Here is a 14,572-nt window from a genome sequence, read left to right on the forward strand (position 1 = left end):
GATGAGAAACTCTGGATCACCACTGTCTATGAACAATTATCCCTCTCCCTTTTGCCACCCTTTCTTCATTTGAACAAAGAAGCTAATAAGAATATAAATAAGAATGTAAGTAGTATAACTCTCTCATGAGAGCTAAACATAACAAGACCGACAACATTTTATATGAACTGCAAAAAGATCGTTATCTATCCATAGTCACCACCCTACTCTAATTATACTTGTATGTGTGCGTGTGCGTATCTGTGTCTGTGTCTGTATAAGCCATGGGTTGATATCAGGTATCTTGATCAATTGCTCTCTGAATTGTGTTGGTTGTTCTGTTGTTTGAGCCAGTGTCTCTCACTGAGCTGATGCTTGCCGATTCAGCCAGGCTGTGCTTCTGGCAAGCTCCTAAGATCCCTTTGTCTCTGCCTCCCCGGCACTAGGATAACAAGAGTATGCACTGTGCCCAGAGCCTCCTCCTCTCCCCCTTTTTTTACATGTGTCCTCATGCTTGCACACCAAACACTTTATTGACTGAGTCACTTCTCCAGCCCCTTTAATAAGAATTATGATATATAATGTATTTATAATATATGGTTATATGAGACACTTCATGATTTCCAGATGCTTACAAATAAATCTGATCCACTCTACGTCTTGCTCATTGGTATTTACTCTTTGGAGAATGACTTACTCTGTTTATGTCTGTGTACCCTGTTCCCATTTCCACTGACCCTATCTCATATCCCTTTTTCCAATCCCAGCACAGAGCCCTGTGATGATGTGTACTTAGCAGTGTCTAGCTTCCACATGGAAAGTTTAGAAGCATAGGTCCTAGATCCAGAGAGGATTCAAATATCATTCCTGTTACTTACTAGTTGTACGGCCTTGGAGAAGCTACATCTACTCTGAGAGACTAGGTTTCTTTTGCTCTGAAATGGAAATGGCACAAGCACATGCCTATCAGAACAGTTAGGAAGTTCCAAAGAGCCAGTGTGGATAAAGCCTGGAATGTGGTAGTTCCTTAAAAACCATTAACGAATGAAGCTGATGATCTAACCTCTTTCTTCTCCTGCCTTATCACTTCCGGTCTCTGTCAGTCTAGATTGTCTTATCAATCACCTTGGTTGGTGTATTCACAAGAATGTTCATTGAGCATCTGCTACATTCAGAACACAGTAGCTTGAATGAAAGCAGCTGAGAATGTCAGTTAGCTCTCTATAGTGCTTCTGGACCAGTATTTCGATATGGGCTGCATTCTTCAGCAGTCTTCTATTGTTTCATAAAACAGGGCACAAATAAGATGCTGCTCTAACATTAAGTCACTATAAGAAATGCCAAATCTCTCATAAAATTACTTAGGGCTGGTCTTAAAGTTATCAGTAGAGTGTTTGCCTAGTGGACGCAAGGCCCTGGGTTCTGGGCACAAGAAGTCAAGATAAAATTCAAGGTTGTTTGTATTTCTTTACTGAAAGCCTTCTATGACCCTTAATGGACTAGACCATGTGACTCTCTGACAGGAATGGGTGGAGTTTGCCACATATAAGTCATTTGCTCATGGAACCCTCTCCCAGTTCTCTCTCTTCATTCTGTCAGATCTTCTGTGGAGAATGTTTGCTGGCACTCTTCTCTCCTAGTCCTCTTCTGCTCACGAACATGTTTTAGAGTGTAACCTACTCTGTACCCTGATCTCTGGAAGTGGCTTACCTAAGCATCTGGAGGTGTTGATATGAATCTTCCATGCATTCAGTAAGCACTGGTTGTAACCACACTGTACTTCGGTGAATGACTCTAACTTCTATACATACTCAAAATCATTTATGCTTCACCCCCACTACCTTCCAAAAAATTCCCAAGTAGTCATAGGAATTATCATATATTTCCATTGGAATCTAAGTCACTCAAAACCCACTTATCATTTTAATTTAAGCTTTTAAATCCATTTTTCAATCTATAGGAGACTTAAAAATCTAAAACAGAGATAAAAGAGGTACACTTAAATCTACACATGAGAGGATGAGGGGCTGATTGTGAAGGTCACCTCATATTGTAGAGAATCGAGGTGTAGTTGCTACCCACGCTATTGATCATCCATCTATTGCATAACAAATGACCCTGAGAAGCTTTCTGCCCTTCCCTGACCTTCTTAGCACACTCTGCCCCAGTTCCACTCAGCCCCTACGACTCTCTAAGTCTCAAAGATCTGTGTCCAACGTCAAAATCCCTATGCAGCTGACTTGGCATTATAAAGCCTCCGCTGGTCATTTATCCAAGTAATTCAACAAGAGTGAGAGATCAGGACTACGACGCATTTACATCTAATGAGTAAATGGTGATCCCCCAAATCGAGCCAAGTTAGAGTGCTGGGCTGGCAGATTTGGGAGTATAAAGAGAGCTGGGGGCCACACTCCTGAAATTGTTCCGGCTGCAGCATCTAAGGTAAGCACTCACAAGTGCCCACTTTCTCTCCCCCAGATAATGATAATTAACCCGGTTGGGTGACCAGCCAAGGGCAATACAGTTGCCCTTACTAAAGAGATTGGGCAACATGGCCAAAGTCCTTGCACCTCAAAAATATTTTACAAGGGGAAAAGAAATAAAAATTCATTGAGTTAGAAGACGAAAAGAAAATTCACCTACAAAATGAAACCCACATTGATTAATTAACAGATTAATAACATGTCAATGTATGGTAACTCTTTGGTGATTACCTTAAACAATTTGAAGGTTTTTATGACTATTTAAACTTCTGATTCCAAGGAGGAAATTCCTATAGTACTTCTTGACTTTGATTTGTATTGAAATGCACCCTAACCTAGTTATTGATGATTGCTTTCAACATTGGTCTTGCATGGAGAACGCTGTGGATTTTACACTGGGTCTAGTCACCAGTACAGTAGCAGCTGTCACGTCAACTCCAGCTTTTGGAGCCTCACAGTGTTTTGATTTCAGGCTATCATCTCTATCTGAGAACTCCATGTTTTGGACTCAGGCCTGAGAGGAATCTTGAAACTTTTCTGGTATATCTGTATCATTTTATAGAAAAGAATGAAAAATCCAAAGAATTTTCAGTAGCTGCTTAACAGAACCAGCTTGGTCTCCAAGTTTCAGTTCTCTCAAAATCTCTGTGAGCTTCAGGATATAACTGATGCCTATTTAAGACTTTAAAGTAAAGAAGCAACTGGTGCCTCAAAACCTGACAGCTCCTGTCACAAGGCATCTCATGATATCATCCCTACCATTAAAGCAGTTTGTAGTAACTGGAAAGTTTGTTGGAATTAAGTTTGATATTTAACTTTTTGTGGAAAACTCCGTGAGATGGTAATGTGCTTCACAAACACCTAGTTAAGGGTCAGGATTCTCAGGCTTTAGGTGACTTTGCAGATATCTTGTCTTTACCTTCTCCGGGAGACTTGAAAGAGTACACAAGTGGCTGCTGAGACAGGCACAAATCAGGATAAACATGTTGTCTATATGTAAAAACAATTACAAACTTGGAGTCATATTTTTTGGTTTGTTTGCCTTTGCTCTTTTGAATCAGCCCCAAGAGGACACCCAATTTCCCAAAGGACACTGACAGTCACGCTGAGAACCAAGAAGGTAAGCTTTACTTTCAGTTTGATCATAATGCCGGACACTGAATTTTAGCAAACAGCTTTCTACAGATTTTTAACCTTGCCATGCGTGTGAGAAGCTAAAAATCAGTGAGCTGAGGCCGATCCCTGCCTGAAGTATTCTTAAAAGTGACATTACAAAAATCACAATTTTGATGGAAGGAAGAACTTCCCATATTTGCATTGTGCTTAGAAGTGCACTGGATGCAGTACAGAGCTTCAGTGTACAAGTTCTAGGTCCATAAAATTCATTTTCCCAGAACACAACACCCTAGACTTACCTTTACACACCTGGTTAGTTGTGGCAGACCCTTGGGCACAGCCTAAACCCTTAAATCCATGAGGCTATGCCTCTGTCACAAACAATAAGGGAATAACAGGGAGAGGTCATCCAAGCCAATGCAAAGGTGGTGCTGTAACTCCTCTCATTCCAAACTTTGTGCTTTAGAGATAATTCTAGATGCGTTAGGAGCAAATAAACGAAGGGTCACTGAGTCATGACAGTTCCACAGATGACAAGAAACTGGCTGGAGAGAGATAAGTCAAGGGCAATGACAGGGTACAACCAAAGCAAACAGGAGAATTTGGGGGTGGGGATGGAGACTGGGTGGGAGGGCAAATATCTCAATTAGAAGGCCCTTGGAGACAGAAACAGAATGGGTAGCTGAAAGCTTACAGCTATGCAGTGTGGGAGTTGGTCATGCCGGCAGAACAGAAAGAGGATAATTAGGGGACCCAGTGAGGAGAAAGCTCCGGGGCTACTGTGAGTCATGTACCGAGAGAATTTGGTTGGATTTGAGGAGGTGAAGTTCATCAGCCAAGAACGAATGTTTTTACACTTGGGGCTCAGCCCTCGGTTACATAAATATGGGGAGAAGAGTTGACTTAGCAACTGCATGACCGGAGAGAATCGAGGGGCTTTGCTGGACAGAAAACGGTGAGTCAGCGGAGTGACGTGACTGCCAAGGAACAGTCAGGGCCTCAGCCATTACACCTAGGTCAAGAGAGGTGAGAGTGTTCTAGAGGAGGAAGAGGAGAAGGAGGAGGAGGAGGAGGAGGAGGAGGAGGAGGAGGAGGAAGAGGAGGAGGAAAAGGACATGTGATATGGATATGACACATGATGAGATTAACAGGGTTGTACTTGGGTAGAGTGACTGAGACAGTGGAGAAGTTACAGTATACTGTGGAAGAAACAGATGAAGATGTAACTAGGGTAACTTAACATAGGGACAATAAAGTCTCCAAGAACACAGAACAGCGGCAGAGTAGTCTTACAGAAGGCACTGGATGTGTCTGCCCTTTATCAAGAGCTAGGATGGTGATCAATTATCCTAAAGTTATAGACAGACTTTAGGTTAAAGCAACAAGTGCCTTTGGTCTGTCAGAGCTGTCTGGAATGGGGAAAGTTGTATGTGAAGGTGTATGTAAGTTGAATAGCACCTACAAAGAATTTTTTAACTCAGGTAATGCAATGAGGAGACACTGGACACAAGCTAGGCAGAAGGTGGGGAAAAGAATCTTTATCTGAAAGCTAGCAATGATTTAAGACCCTTGAGCTTCTAGAATTCTCTAGAAGAGAAAAAAAATCTAATTTTTCTAGAAAGACTAAATATAAGACAACCATCATGTATTGTATAATTTTTCCACCTGCAAGGTCTATTCATATATTACCACCTAGGCAACAGAAAAGAAAACCTATAAAATCTATTAAATAGAAATTCGAGGGCTGGAGAGATTGCTTGGTGGTAATGCACTTACCACACAGGCATGAGGCTAGCCTGGGCTACTCTGTTTCAAAACAAAGTAAAATTAAATTAAAGTGCAAGCTAGACTAATGAGTTATAGTGTAATCAAACAAAAATATTGATGTTTTCAGGTTCCACATTGCAAGTAGCCTTTGAGACTCTACAGCTTGTCAAGTTTAAAACAGTAAGTATCTAAGAGTGATAACTTACATTATTTGAATAGATAATTAAAAGATGGTTTGACAAGTCCAAACCCTTGCTGTTCCTTTCCTTCTCTAAATTATACTATTGTGTAAAGAGCCGATCTTAAAAAATATACTTACTTTAACCAGTCTGACAGTAGACATGGCAATTGAGCAGACGTTGAAGAGACTGCACAAACCAGAGTGCTGTCTTCTCTGAAATTTCTTAGTTTTGAAAAGTAACGTTTCAAAACCATGTTACTTATGAGGAATTTGATAGTAACTTTTAGACAATTCACACTTTTTCTCAATTCTAATTTCTCATTGGGTACACACTGGAAAAGCTACCTCCTTGCATTTTCATCTGAAGAATGTGTAGAGGTCCAAAGCCTGCTGAACTGGAGAACTGCAACCCCTCATCCCCTGAGCCAGAACAGTGGAGGCTCCCTTCAGGGAGATGGAAGGGAAAATGATGATTTTTTTTATCTCCAGGAAATAACCAAGACATTTTAAAGCAGTGTGATGGCTAGGAGCCCTCTTTGAGGACACTATATTAAATTCCAGGTTTTTTTTTTTTCCATTAAATCTTAACCACGATCCATAGCTCACTTACAGGAGCCACTGGCCAAAATAAAACTAAAATGAAGCCATCAGAATAAGGCCCAGAGCTAAGGAAATCTGTCTCCCCATAGAAGACATCATCTACAGCATTGCAGAAAAGATATTTCAACGGTGACTAAAGGACAGCAGTTCCCAAAAGGCCAGATGGGGAGAGAGAATGAGAATGGGCTTGCCCTCACTTTTAACATAGAGTTTAAGAGATATTCAAATGTTAGCTGTTTAACAGATTACATGAAGATGAATACGGAGGCTGCGTGTATGAGATTTAATTCCATTTTATTTTAATTATATTTTATTTCAGTCACAGGAGAATGAGCAGGAAGGAAAAGAGGAGAGAAAGGAAAGGAAGGTTGATGTATGGGGGAAACACGAGGAGATGGGGGAAAGATGCAAAGAGGGAAGGAGGCAGACAGGAGGAAGGGGGAGTCACTGGTCCATAATTCATGTAGAAGTGGTAGGCAGGAGTTGCATCTTCATTTTAGAAAGGATGAGGCAGGAGCCCAGAGAAGTTAAGCAGCTGAACAAGGTCGCCACTGCAGGGAATTTGAGTATTCTAGCTTTTAAGCAGAGAAAATACATGCATAAAGAGAAAGGGCAAAGAACTGAGATGACAGGGGGCTGGAGGGGTTCCCCACACATTATGCAGTGGGTTCTAAGACAAGTGTTGATTAAACACTGTTCCAACCTGATACTGTGATTCCCCAAGTAGATTTTGTAAATAGTTGTTCCAGGCCCAGTACTATTCTCTCTGTAAGCCCAGAACTCCCCCCTGAGAATCCTGATCTCATGCAGTTTCTGCCTTAGTTGTCTCTTCAGGTCTGAGATTCCATATTTTCTTACACCCGCCCCCTGTCCCCTTGTGATAGCTTAAATCAAGATGAAGTGACAGTGTCTATCAGACACTGTCCAGTGTCAGGACTAACAGCAGTCACATCACTTGGTGTACTAGAAATACCAATTTCTAGCAGTCACCTTGCTAGAAATGCCAATTTTCAGCTCACTAAATCCTAAAGCAGCTAGTTGAGCCCCAGTTATCTATTTTAACTGGTCCCTAGAGGGATCTGACACATGTTGAGATTTGGACTGCATGTACTGGGTCAGCATGCTTTCTGTTCATTACCTTGTTACTTAAACAAGTACAATGAATCTTTATGTTCCTAACAGTGTGTTAGCACCGAGCTGTGTGAGTTTTCCATTAGGTATCATTGGCATTCCAAACACTATTCCCAAGTTTGCACAAAGGCTGGGGAAGCCCGGAAGTCACAGGGCTCGAGCAGGATGAATCATTTATGAGGTGCTTTTCCTTCTTTACTGAACACGTGCCTGCCTTAAACTGGCCAACTGATGCCCCCCCAGGCCTGGCTGTAGATCTCTCAAAAGGCTTGTTCCAAGAGCTGCTGAGTCTGCCACCCACCCCCATTGAATAGCCATGGGAGAGAAACAGATAAAGTACTTACCTGAGCTCAGGCCTCAGAAGTTCTCTGTCTTTTCAGGCCCAACATCCCCTGCAGTCATGAGTTCAGATGCAGAGATGGCCATATTTGGAGAAGCTGCTCCCTACCTCCGAAAACCAGAGAAGGAGAGGATCGAGGCTCAGAACCGCCCATTCGACTCTAAAAAAGCATGCTTTGCTGTGGATGATAAAGAAATGTATGTGAAAGGCATGATCCAGAGCAGGGAAAATGACAAAGTCATCGTCAAGACCCTAGATGACCGGGTGAGTGCTGATCTTTAATAATGTAGGCATCATAGCTTTCCTTTGGAATGAACTGCTAGGCTTGTATGCTGGGCCAGAGCCATCTGGAGACAGAAGACAACTTATATTTTTTCCATTCTGTGGTGGAAGCACTAGAGAGGCTGTTATTGCCATGCCTTTCCTTCTACCTCTTCCCCTTGAGGATTTGGGCTGTGAGGATTTGGTGGTGTTTGCTTTGGAGGAATAGGGAAAGTAACAGTAAAAGAGATTGGTCTACTTAGAAAAAGAAAGTGATGCTGGTTGATGCCTCCTGGGCCCACTCAATACAAGCTCTGGGCTCTAGAAGGAGTCTTACAGGGCAAGCTCAGAGGAGTGGGTAATCACAGCACTCTTTGGTTCGGTCTTTATTGGATATCCACCAGATCTCAGCTGTGATGTCAGTTACTCTGTAAATCTATGTCAGTCTCTATACTATCGGGATAGAGAGGCCTTCTTTCTCTCCACTGTGGGCTGTCTTAGGCATCTCTCTGTATGCTCAAATATTGGGATAGAAGGGCCTTTCTTCCTCGTGAACTTTAACCTACACCAGCCAGTCTCCTTCCATTAACCTTAATGCCCTTCTAAGAGCTTCAGTTTTAGGAGAATAAAAGCCAGAAAACCTTCTTGGCTCTCTCTTCTGCCCTACTTTCTGTGTCTCCCGAGAATGAAGTGCAGAGCCAATTATATGCTTCAATAGGAAGGAAAGGTGGGAGAAACGCAGAGAGGTGAAATTCAATAATTGTCTCCAAATACTCTTCAACCACGAAACCATCACACCTGTCCAAATGTTTAACGATGACAGCAGAGATACAAGCAATTATTAGAGCTTTGAAGAAACAGGTGAAAGGAAATGGGGCATGAGATTGGGCACCTGAATGGAGCTCTGGGAGTTTCTTTCTAGAGAAAACTTTAATAAATATATTCTAAAGAAGCCTATATAAGCAGGGTATAGAGGCCGGAAAGCCCAGAACACATGGGAAAGGAACATTTCTTAACATTTGTCTTGTCACAGCACTCAGAACAGGTTAAGCCAAGGCAACTTCCCTTGACTTTGACTATCCTAAGCTCTATCTGGCAATTCCAAGGGCTGACTACTTTTTAGCTTTACACACCTGATGTCCTTTCTGGGCATAGACAATGCCAGGCTGCCTGGGGGCACTGGACTAGAATCAGGTTAACCAAGGAGAGTTATTGCTAGGTCATCTCTGGGCATGGAAATGATCCATGAAGTTATTATGGCAATGCCCTAACTTTGCTGTAGTATCTCACTATGTCTCCTGCCCCAGGAGAGAACAGGTCAATGACACTGCACCCACCATTTGGCTTTCCTTGTTCTACCCAGGAGCTCACTCTGAACAGTGACCAGGTATTCCCCATGAACCCCCCTAAGTTTGACAAGATCGAGGACATGGCCATGATGACCCACCTCCATGAACCCGCTGTGCTGTACAACCTCAAGGAGCGTTATGCAGCCTGGATGATCTACGTGAGAGCCTTTTGACCTCTTTCTATTTTGTTGCCTCTCTGAGGAAAAACAAGATCCATAATCTTTGGAATTTCCCACAGACCTATTCAGGCCTCTTTTGTGTCACCGTCAACCCCTACAAGTGGCTCCCTGTATACAATCCTGAGGTGGTGGCGGCCTACAGAGGCAAAAAGCGCCAGGAGGCCCCGCCCCACATCTTCTCCATCTCTGACAACGCCTACCAGTTCATGCTGACGGGTGAGTAAAGCCTTTGATTCATATGATTGTAAGGCATAACTGGCTTAGTACTTGGGCCCTTATAGACCCCACTCACTCATCTAAATAATACAGTAGCCAGTGTGAACTTGGGAGCCTCAAATGACTTGGGGGTGTACAACTGAAGCCATGGCATCTTTCATTACAGTGGTCATGGTGAAGTGTGAAGCCAGAGGTTCTATCTGAAGCACTCTAAACCTGTGCTCATTTTGGGGGACATTGTGGAACACAAGGACTCTGCTCTTTCATATTCCCAACTCAGCCTGCAATGGGTACACTTAAACAAGACACACCAATCACTCAGGGAATGCAAAGTAGGAGAGATGGGTAGGGCAGACTTCTCTGAGCTTCCCAAGAAGTAGATACATGGTGACATTGTCACACCACTATGCTGACTGCCACTTGTCTGTTCAACTGGACTTGCTACAAACAGCAAGTGAGCTGTTACAATCAGAAGAACCTTAAGAAGCAAATGGTGCTGCCTTTACAGTCCTCACCATTTCTCCAGTATCTTTCCTCTACATGAATTGAATTTACACTTTTAAAGGGAAGAGTCACATCACTGTTTGTATCAGCTTGCTATGGCCACTGGGATACAATGCCACAGGCTGGGCATCTCAATGAGAAGTACATTCTGTCTCACTGTTGCAGAAGCTAGTGGTCTGACATCAAAGATGTCATTGGGGTTGAGTCTTTATAAAGATCATGAGAGAAGACATGTTTGACTTGCTCACCCTGCTTCTGGACTTTGTGAGCCACCTGTGGTGTTGCTTGGCTTGTAGAGACATCACCTTCCTCTCTGCCTTCCCTTCCCCTGGTGTGGTGTTCTCTCCATGTCCATATGGCTTCATTTTTTCTTATACTGTAGGGACACAGTGATGTGCTGTTTTCTTTATGGGCACATGCCTTCATTTGTTGGACACAGGGATGTAGATCAGGCCTCAGCCTGTCCCAGTCTGACCTCATCTTTAATAACATCTGAGTCTCATTTACATTTTATTTCCAAATGAGGTCACCTTCTGAGGTTCTGAGGGTTAAAACTTCAATATATGAACTTTTGAGTGCCACAATTTGGCTCACGCTCTCATAAATGAAAAATCAGTCTTATTTTATGCAGTAAAAAACCAAGACCAAAAAAATTGAAATGACATTCAATCAGCTAAACTTTGTGGCCTCTCAGTAGCTCAAGACCCAAGGCTTGCTTTCCTTGTTAAAAGCAATATGAGAACATTCAAGCAAAGAGTTCAGATCTAGAAACATAAATACCCTTTACATTGTGGGGCTCGATACTCATTTCCAGGCTCCTGCCCATGTCCAGCATCCCACTTTCAAGGAATCTGCATAAACTCGCCCATGATGGTTAGATATGCCTATGCCTCACCCCTAGCAGACAGCTAAGCCAGAGCTTGTGTCCTGGGAGTCCTGGCAGGGTTGCTTTTTTTTTTTTTTTAAATCTACTTGTTCTGTTGCTTATGTGATTGCTTGGCTTCTTTTTCTTTTTCTAGATCGAGACAATCAGTCCATCCTGATCACGTGAGTAGCACATGTTCACACCACAATGGTTTTGGAGCCCGGACAGCCTCTTCTGCTTTCTTTTATCCCACTTATTTTTAATTGACAGTGGAGAATCTGGGGCTGGGAAGACTGTGAACACGAAGCGTGTCATCCAGTACTTTGCAACAATTGCAGTCACCGGGGACAAGAAGAAAGAGCAGCAGCCGGGCAAAATGCAAGTAAGGAGTATTATGCACCAAAGGCTTGTTAGAATAAATATACCTGAAATATTAGGTGAATGCCAAGGGTCTGAAGGATGCACACTCAGAAGAGATAGCCCAATAGGAACAGATTTGTTTTAGTCTCTTTGTGTTTTTATATAGAAAAATTCTCATACTAATATGTACACATTTTTCTGTAATTGAAGTATCCTCCAGTTCTCTGAAAATGTCAACTAGGATCCTGCAACTCAATTTAATTCTGACACTACCTTCGAGGACATAACAGCACATCCCACAAGTTAAGGGCTCAGACTCACAAGTCCAGTGCATACCACCTGTACATCTAGTCAATTTAGAAGTCAGGAGATCCTGCAATCTCCTCTGTGACTGGAGTGGCTCACACAACTTGGGAGATATGTCCCTTAAATGTATTGATTTATCAAAAAGGCTAAAAACTCAGAAACACTCAGAATACTATATTGGAAGAGAAGTCTGGAGTTTCAATACCCTCTATAGTTCTGACAACTCCTAGCCCTTCCCTGGGTTCACCAGTCTAGAATCTCGCTAGACCCCTCTGGTTAAGGATCCTCACAAGGGTTCCATTAGTCAGATGTAAGTGACTGGCTCAGACTTCACTCTCTCCCCATAAATCCCCAACCCTCTAATCATGTGAAACCCCTGTCTTGAGGTTTCAGCTCCTAGCTACAACACATATAACACCACATCAAACCATAGCACACCACATCAGACCACAGCATACCACACCACACCACACCACACCACAACACAACACACAACATCACTTTAGAAACCCCAAGAGTTTTAGGTTTGTGCCAGGAAACTGAATGAAGACCAAGGTACACATCTCTGTCTAAGTCACAGTTACACATGAGACTGTGCTGTCTGTGTAGACCTGAGGTCTACCTAACACCAACTCTGTCAGCAACAGCTGAGTGATCTTGACCAACTTCACAGCTCCCTTTAGAGATCAATTAGGAGTACCATGGGCTTCCAAAAGGAAACACACTTCAGAATCACTAAGAGAACTTCTTAACAAGGTTCATGAGGTTCTAGGCTTAGGATTCCTAGGTGACTAGGTCTCGGGTGCAGCTCCCCCTGTTTTACTGAAGTGCATGAGTGTATGTCCAACAAAAAAAATCCCCATGATTTATAATGAAGTGTCAGTAGAAAAGGAAGAATGTTAAAATGGAGGGAACTATGTTCCAGTCTGGAATCTGCCACAGCCAGAAGTCACTCCAATGCTACCTTAACAAGAGACTCTCCAGGTAGGGACCCTGAAACTCCTTAGGAGGGCTATCTACACATCAGCTCTGACAACTAGTCAAGGGTGGCATCTCTCCTAGGACTCTGCCCAGAGTACCCACAGTTTCCATTCACTAAACACCCATCCCAGAAGATAGTCCAGGTCCTCCCCATTCCTGTCTTTGCTTGTTACTAGGGAACACTGGAGGATCAGATCATCCAAGCCAATCCCCTGCTGGAGGCCTTTGGAAATGCCAAGACCGTGAGGAACGACAACTCCTCCAGATTTGTAAGACCCAGATTGTTCTTCAACTCCCCACCCAATTACATGAATCTGCTAAATTCTAGATATGGAAATTTGCTACGGATACTAAGATACACTGAGCCTTGGCCTACCCTTACAAAATTCAGATCAATTGATTCAAGTGGAGTTAGGAAGGTGTTGGCTTATTCCTGGTCAAAAAAAAAAAAAAAGGAATTTAACTGTCTGTCCTTACCTAGTGAACACCCCTTCACAGCACACTGAAGTCACTGAGACCTAGGCTGCATAAGTAAGGAGAAATCAATTATATCAAATTGGCCTCTGTAGGTGGAAAATGTATTTTTAAAAAATTCCTCTGTGAGTGTCCATATGCACAGTTGAGGAGGCTACAATAAGATATTTTCTTTATCACTTTCTATTTCCCTCAAGATAGTCTTTCTCACTATCTTTCCATTTCAGCCATGGTCCTAGCTAGCAACCTCTCAGGATCATATTGTCTGTGTTATATGTATTGCCCACAATGCTGGGATAATAGGCAATTGAAGTCATGCTTTGTGATTTGAAGCATTTATAAAATGAAAAAGTTGGTTGACATAGCCACAGACACCTCAGCATGACTTAAATTAGCAAACTTGACCTCCTCCAAGTCAGGAGGCCTGGGAAGGGAGGGAGCAGCTTGTGAAGGCAGGAAAGGAGACTAGAAACTGAGAATGTCTTGGTATTGGCAATACTGAAAGCTATAGTCCATCGCCTAGAATTTCATTTAAGATTAGCTCAGCTTATTTACCCTCATGCTTGCACATTAATAAACGCTCATTCCTCTATTTAACTTTCTTGACCTAAGGAACAAGCACTCAGAGGCGAAGTCCCAATGAAGGCTCCCAATTGTGAAAGCAAATAAGAACTCCCCACACTTCACTAGCTGGGGAACCTCAAGCTTGCATCTCATAACCACCTTCTTAGAAAGACCAAATGGGTACTGATTAGAAAGTGGATGCATCTCTCAGAGACTGTGGCTCTGAGCCCTGACTATTCCTTGTTTGGCTACACCCCTTGCACTCAGCTCACTGCCCCATGCACTTCTGTCATCATGGATACACAGCTAAGTCCTGCCTCTTTGGCAGTGGGTGAAGGTGTCTGCTCTACACATCCAGATCAGGTTGCTTATTGTGTTGATCTTTAGTGGCGACATTGCCTTTGGAAACTTTGCATTAGTACACTCTTAGTCATGAGGCCTCTTCACTTGGCCCTGATTTAGAGTCACAGTCACATCTGTCTACTCCACCATCTATCCATTTCCAGGCTAATGGCTGACATCCATTGTCCTTTATTAAGTTACTGAATGTGCTAGTGAATTCTGAAGACATCTCTAACTTTTCATAGATTATTAATGAAACTCTGAGAAACTTTTGAGTATTGAACACATTGTAGACTATATAAGGAAATAAATAAGGCAAGACTTTTGCCTTCAGATTAACTCACAGTGTAGTAGAGAACCAGTTAGATGCACAGTATAAGAAGTACATACATTGTGCATGCTACTGTTCTAAATTATACAGAGATACAATTTCATAACTATGTCATATAAGTAACACACAAATATTTTGTTTATTTTACACTTGGTATATAGTTGTGTGTGTGTGTGTGTGTGTGTGTGTGTGAGAGAGAGAGAGAGAGAGAGAGAGAGAGAGAGAGAGAGAGAGAGAGAGAGA

General features: G+C 42.6%; 1 protein-coding gene across 2 annotated transcripts in view; it reads left to right on the forward strand.

Annotated features, from left to right (window-relative positions):
* The first annotated feature begins 2,261 nt into the window (after positions 1-2,261).
* Positions 2,262-14,572, forward strand: part of Myh13 (myosin heavy chain 13) — a 52,332-nt gene continuing 40,021 nt past the window's right edge. Inside the window, exons 1-9 of one of the 2 annotated variants that reach the window (XM_028780061.1) lie at positions 2,262-2,421; positions 3,524-3,582; positions 5,473-5,525; positions 7,638-7,861; positions 9,222-9,365; positions 9,446-9,602; positions 11,126-11,153; positions 11,242-11,353; positions 12,795-12,887. In XM_028780061.1, coding sequence (XP_028635894.1) covers positions 7,658-7,861; positions 9,222-9,365; positions 9,446-9,602; positions 11,126-11,153; positions 11,242-11,353; positions 12,795-12,887 — 738 coding nt within the window. In that variant the 5' untranslated portion in view covers positions 2,262-2,421; positions 3,524-3,582; positions 5,473-5,525; positions 7,638-7,657. Of the gene's footprint in view, positions 2,422-3,523; positions 3,583-4,266; positions 4,534-5,472; positions 5,526-7,637; positions 7,862-9,221; positions 9,366-9,445; positions 9,603-11,125; positions 11,154-11,241; positions 11,354-12,794; positions 12,888-14,572 lie in introns of those variants that run through there. The other variant, XM_028780062.1, reaches the window with a different exon arrangement.

This window comes from Grammomys surdaster, unplaced genomic scaffold (genome assembly GCF_004785775.1).
Source record: "Grammomys surdaster isolate TR1022 unplaced genomic scaffold, NIH_TR_1.0 364, whole genome shotgun sequence".
In the NCBI taxonomy this organism is placed as follows: domain Eukaryota; kingdom Metazoa; phylum Chordata; class Mammalia; order Rodentia; family Muridae; genus Grammomys; species Grammomys surdaster.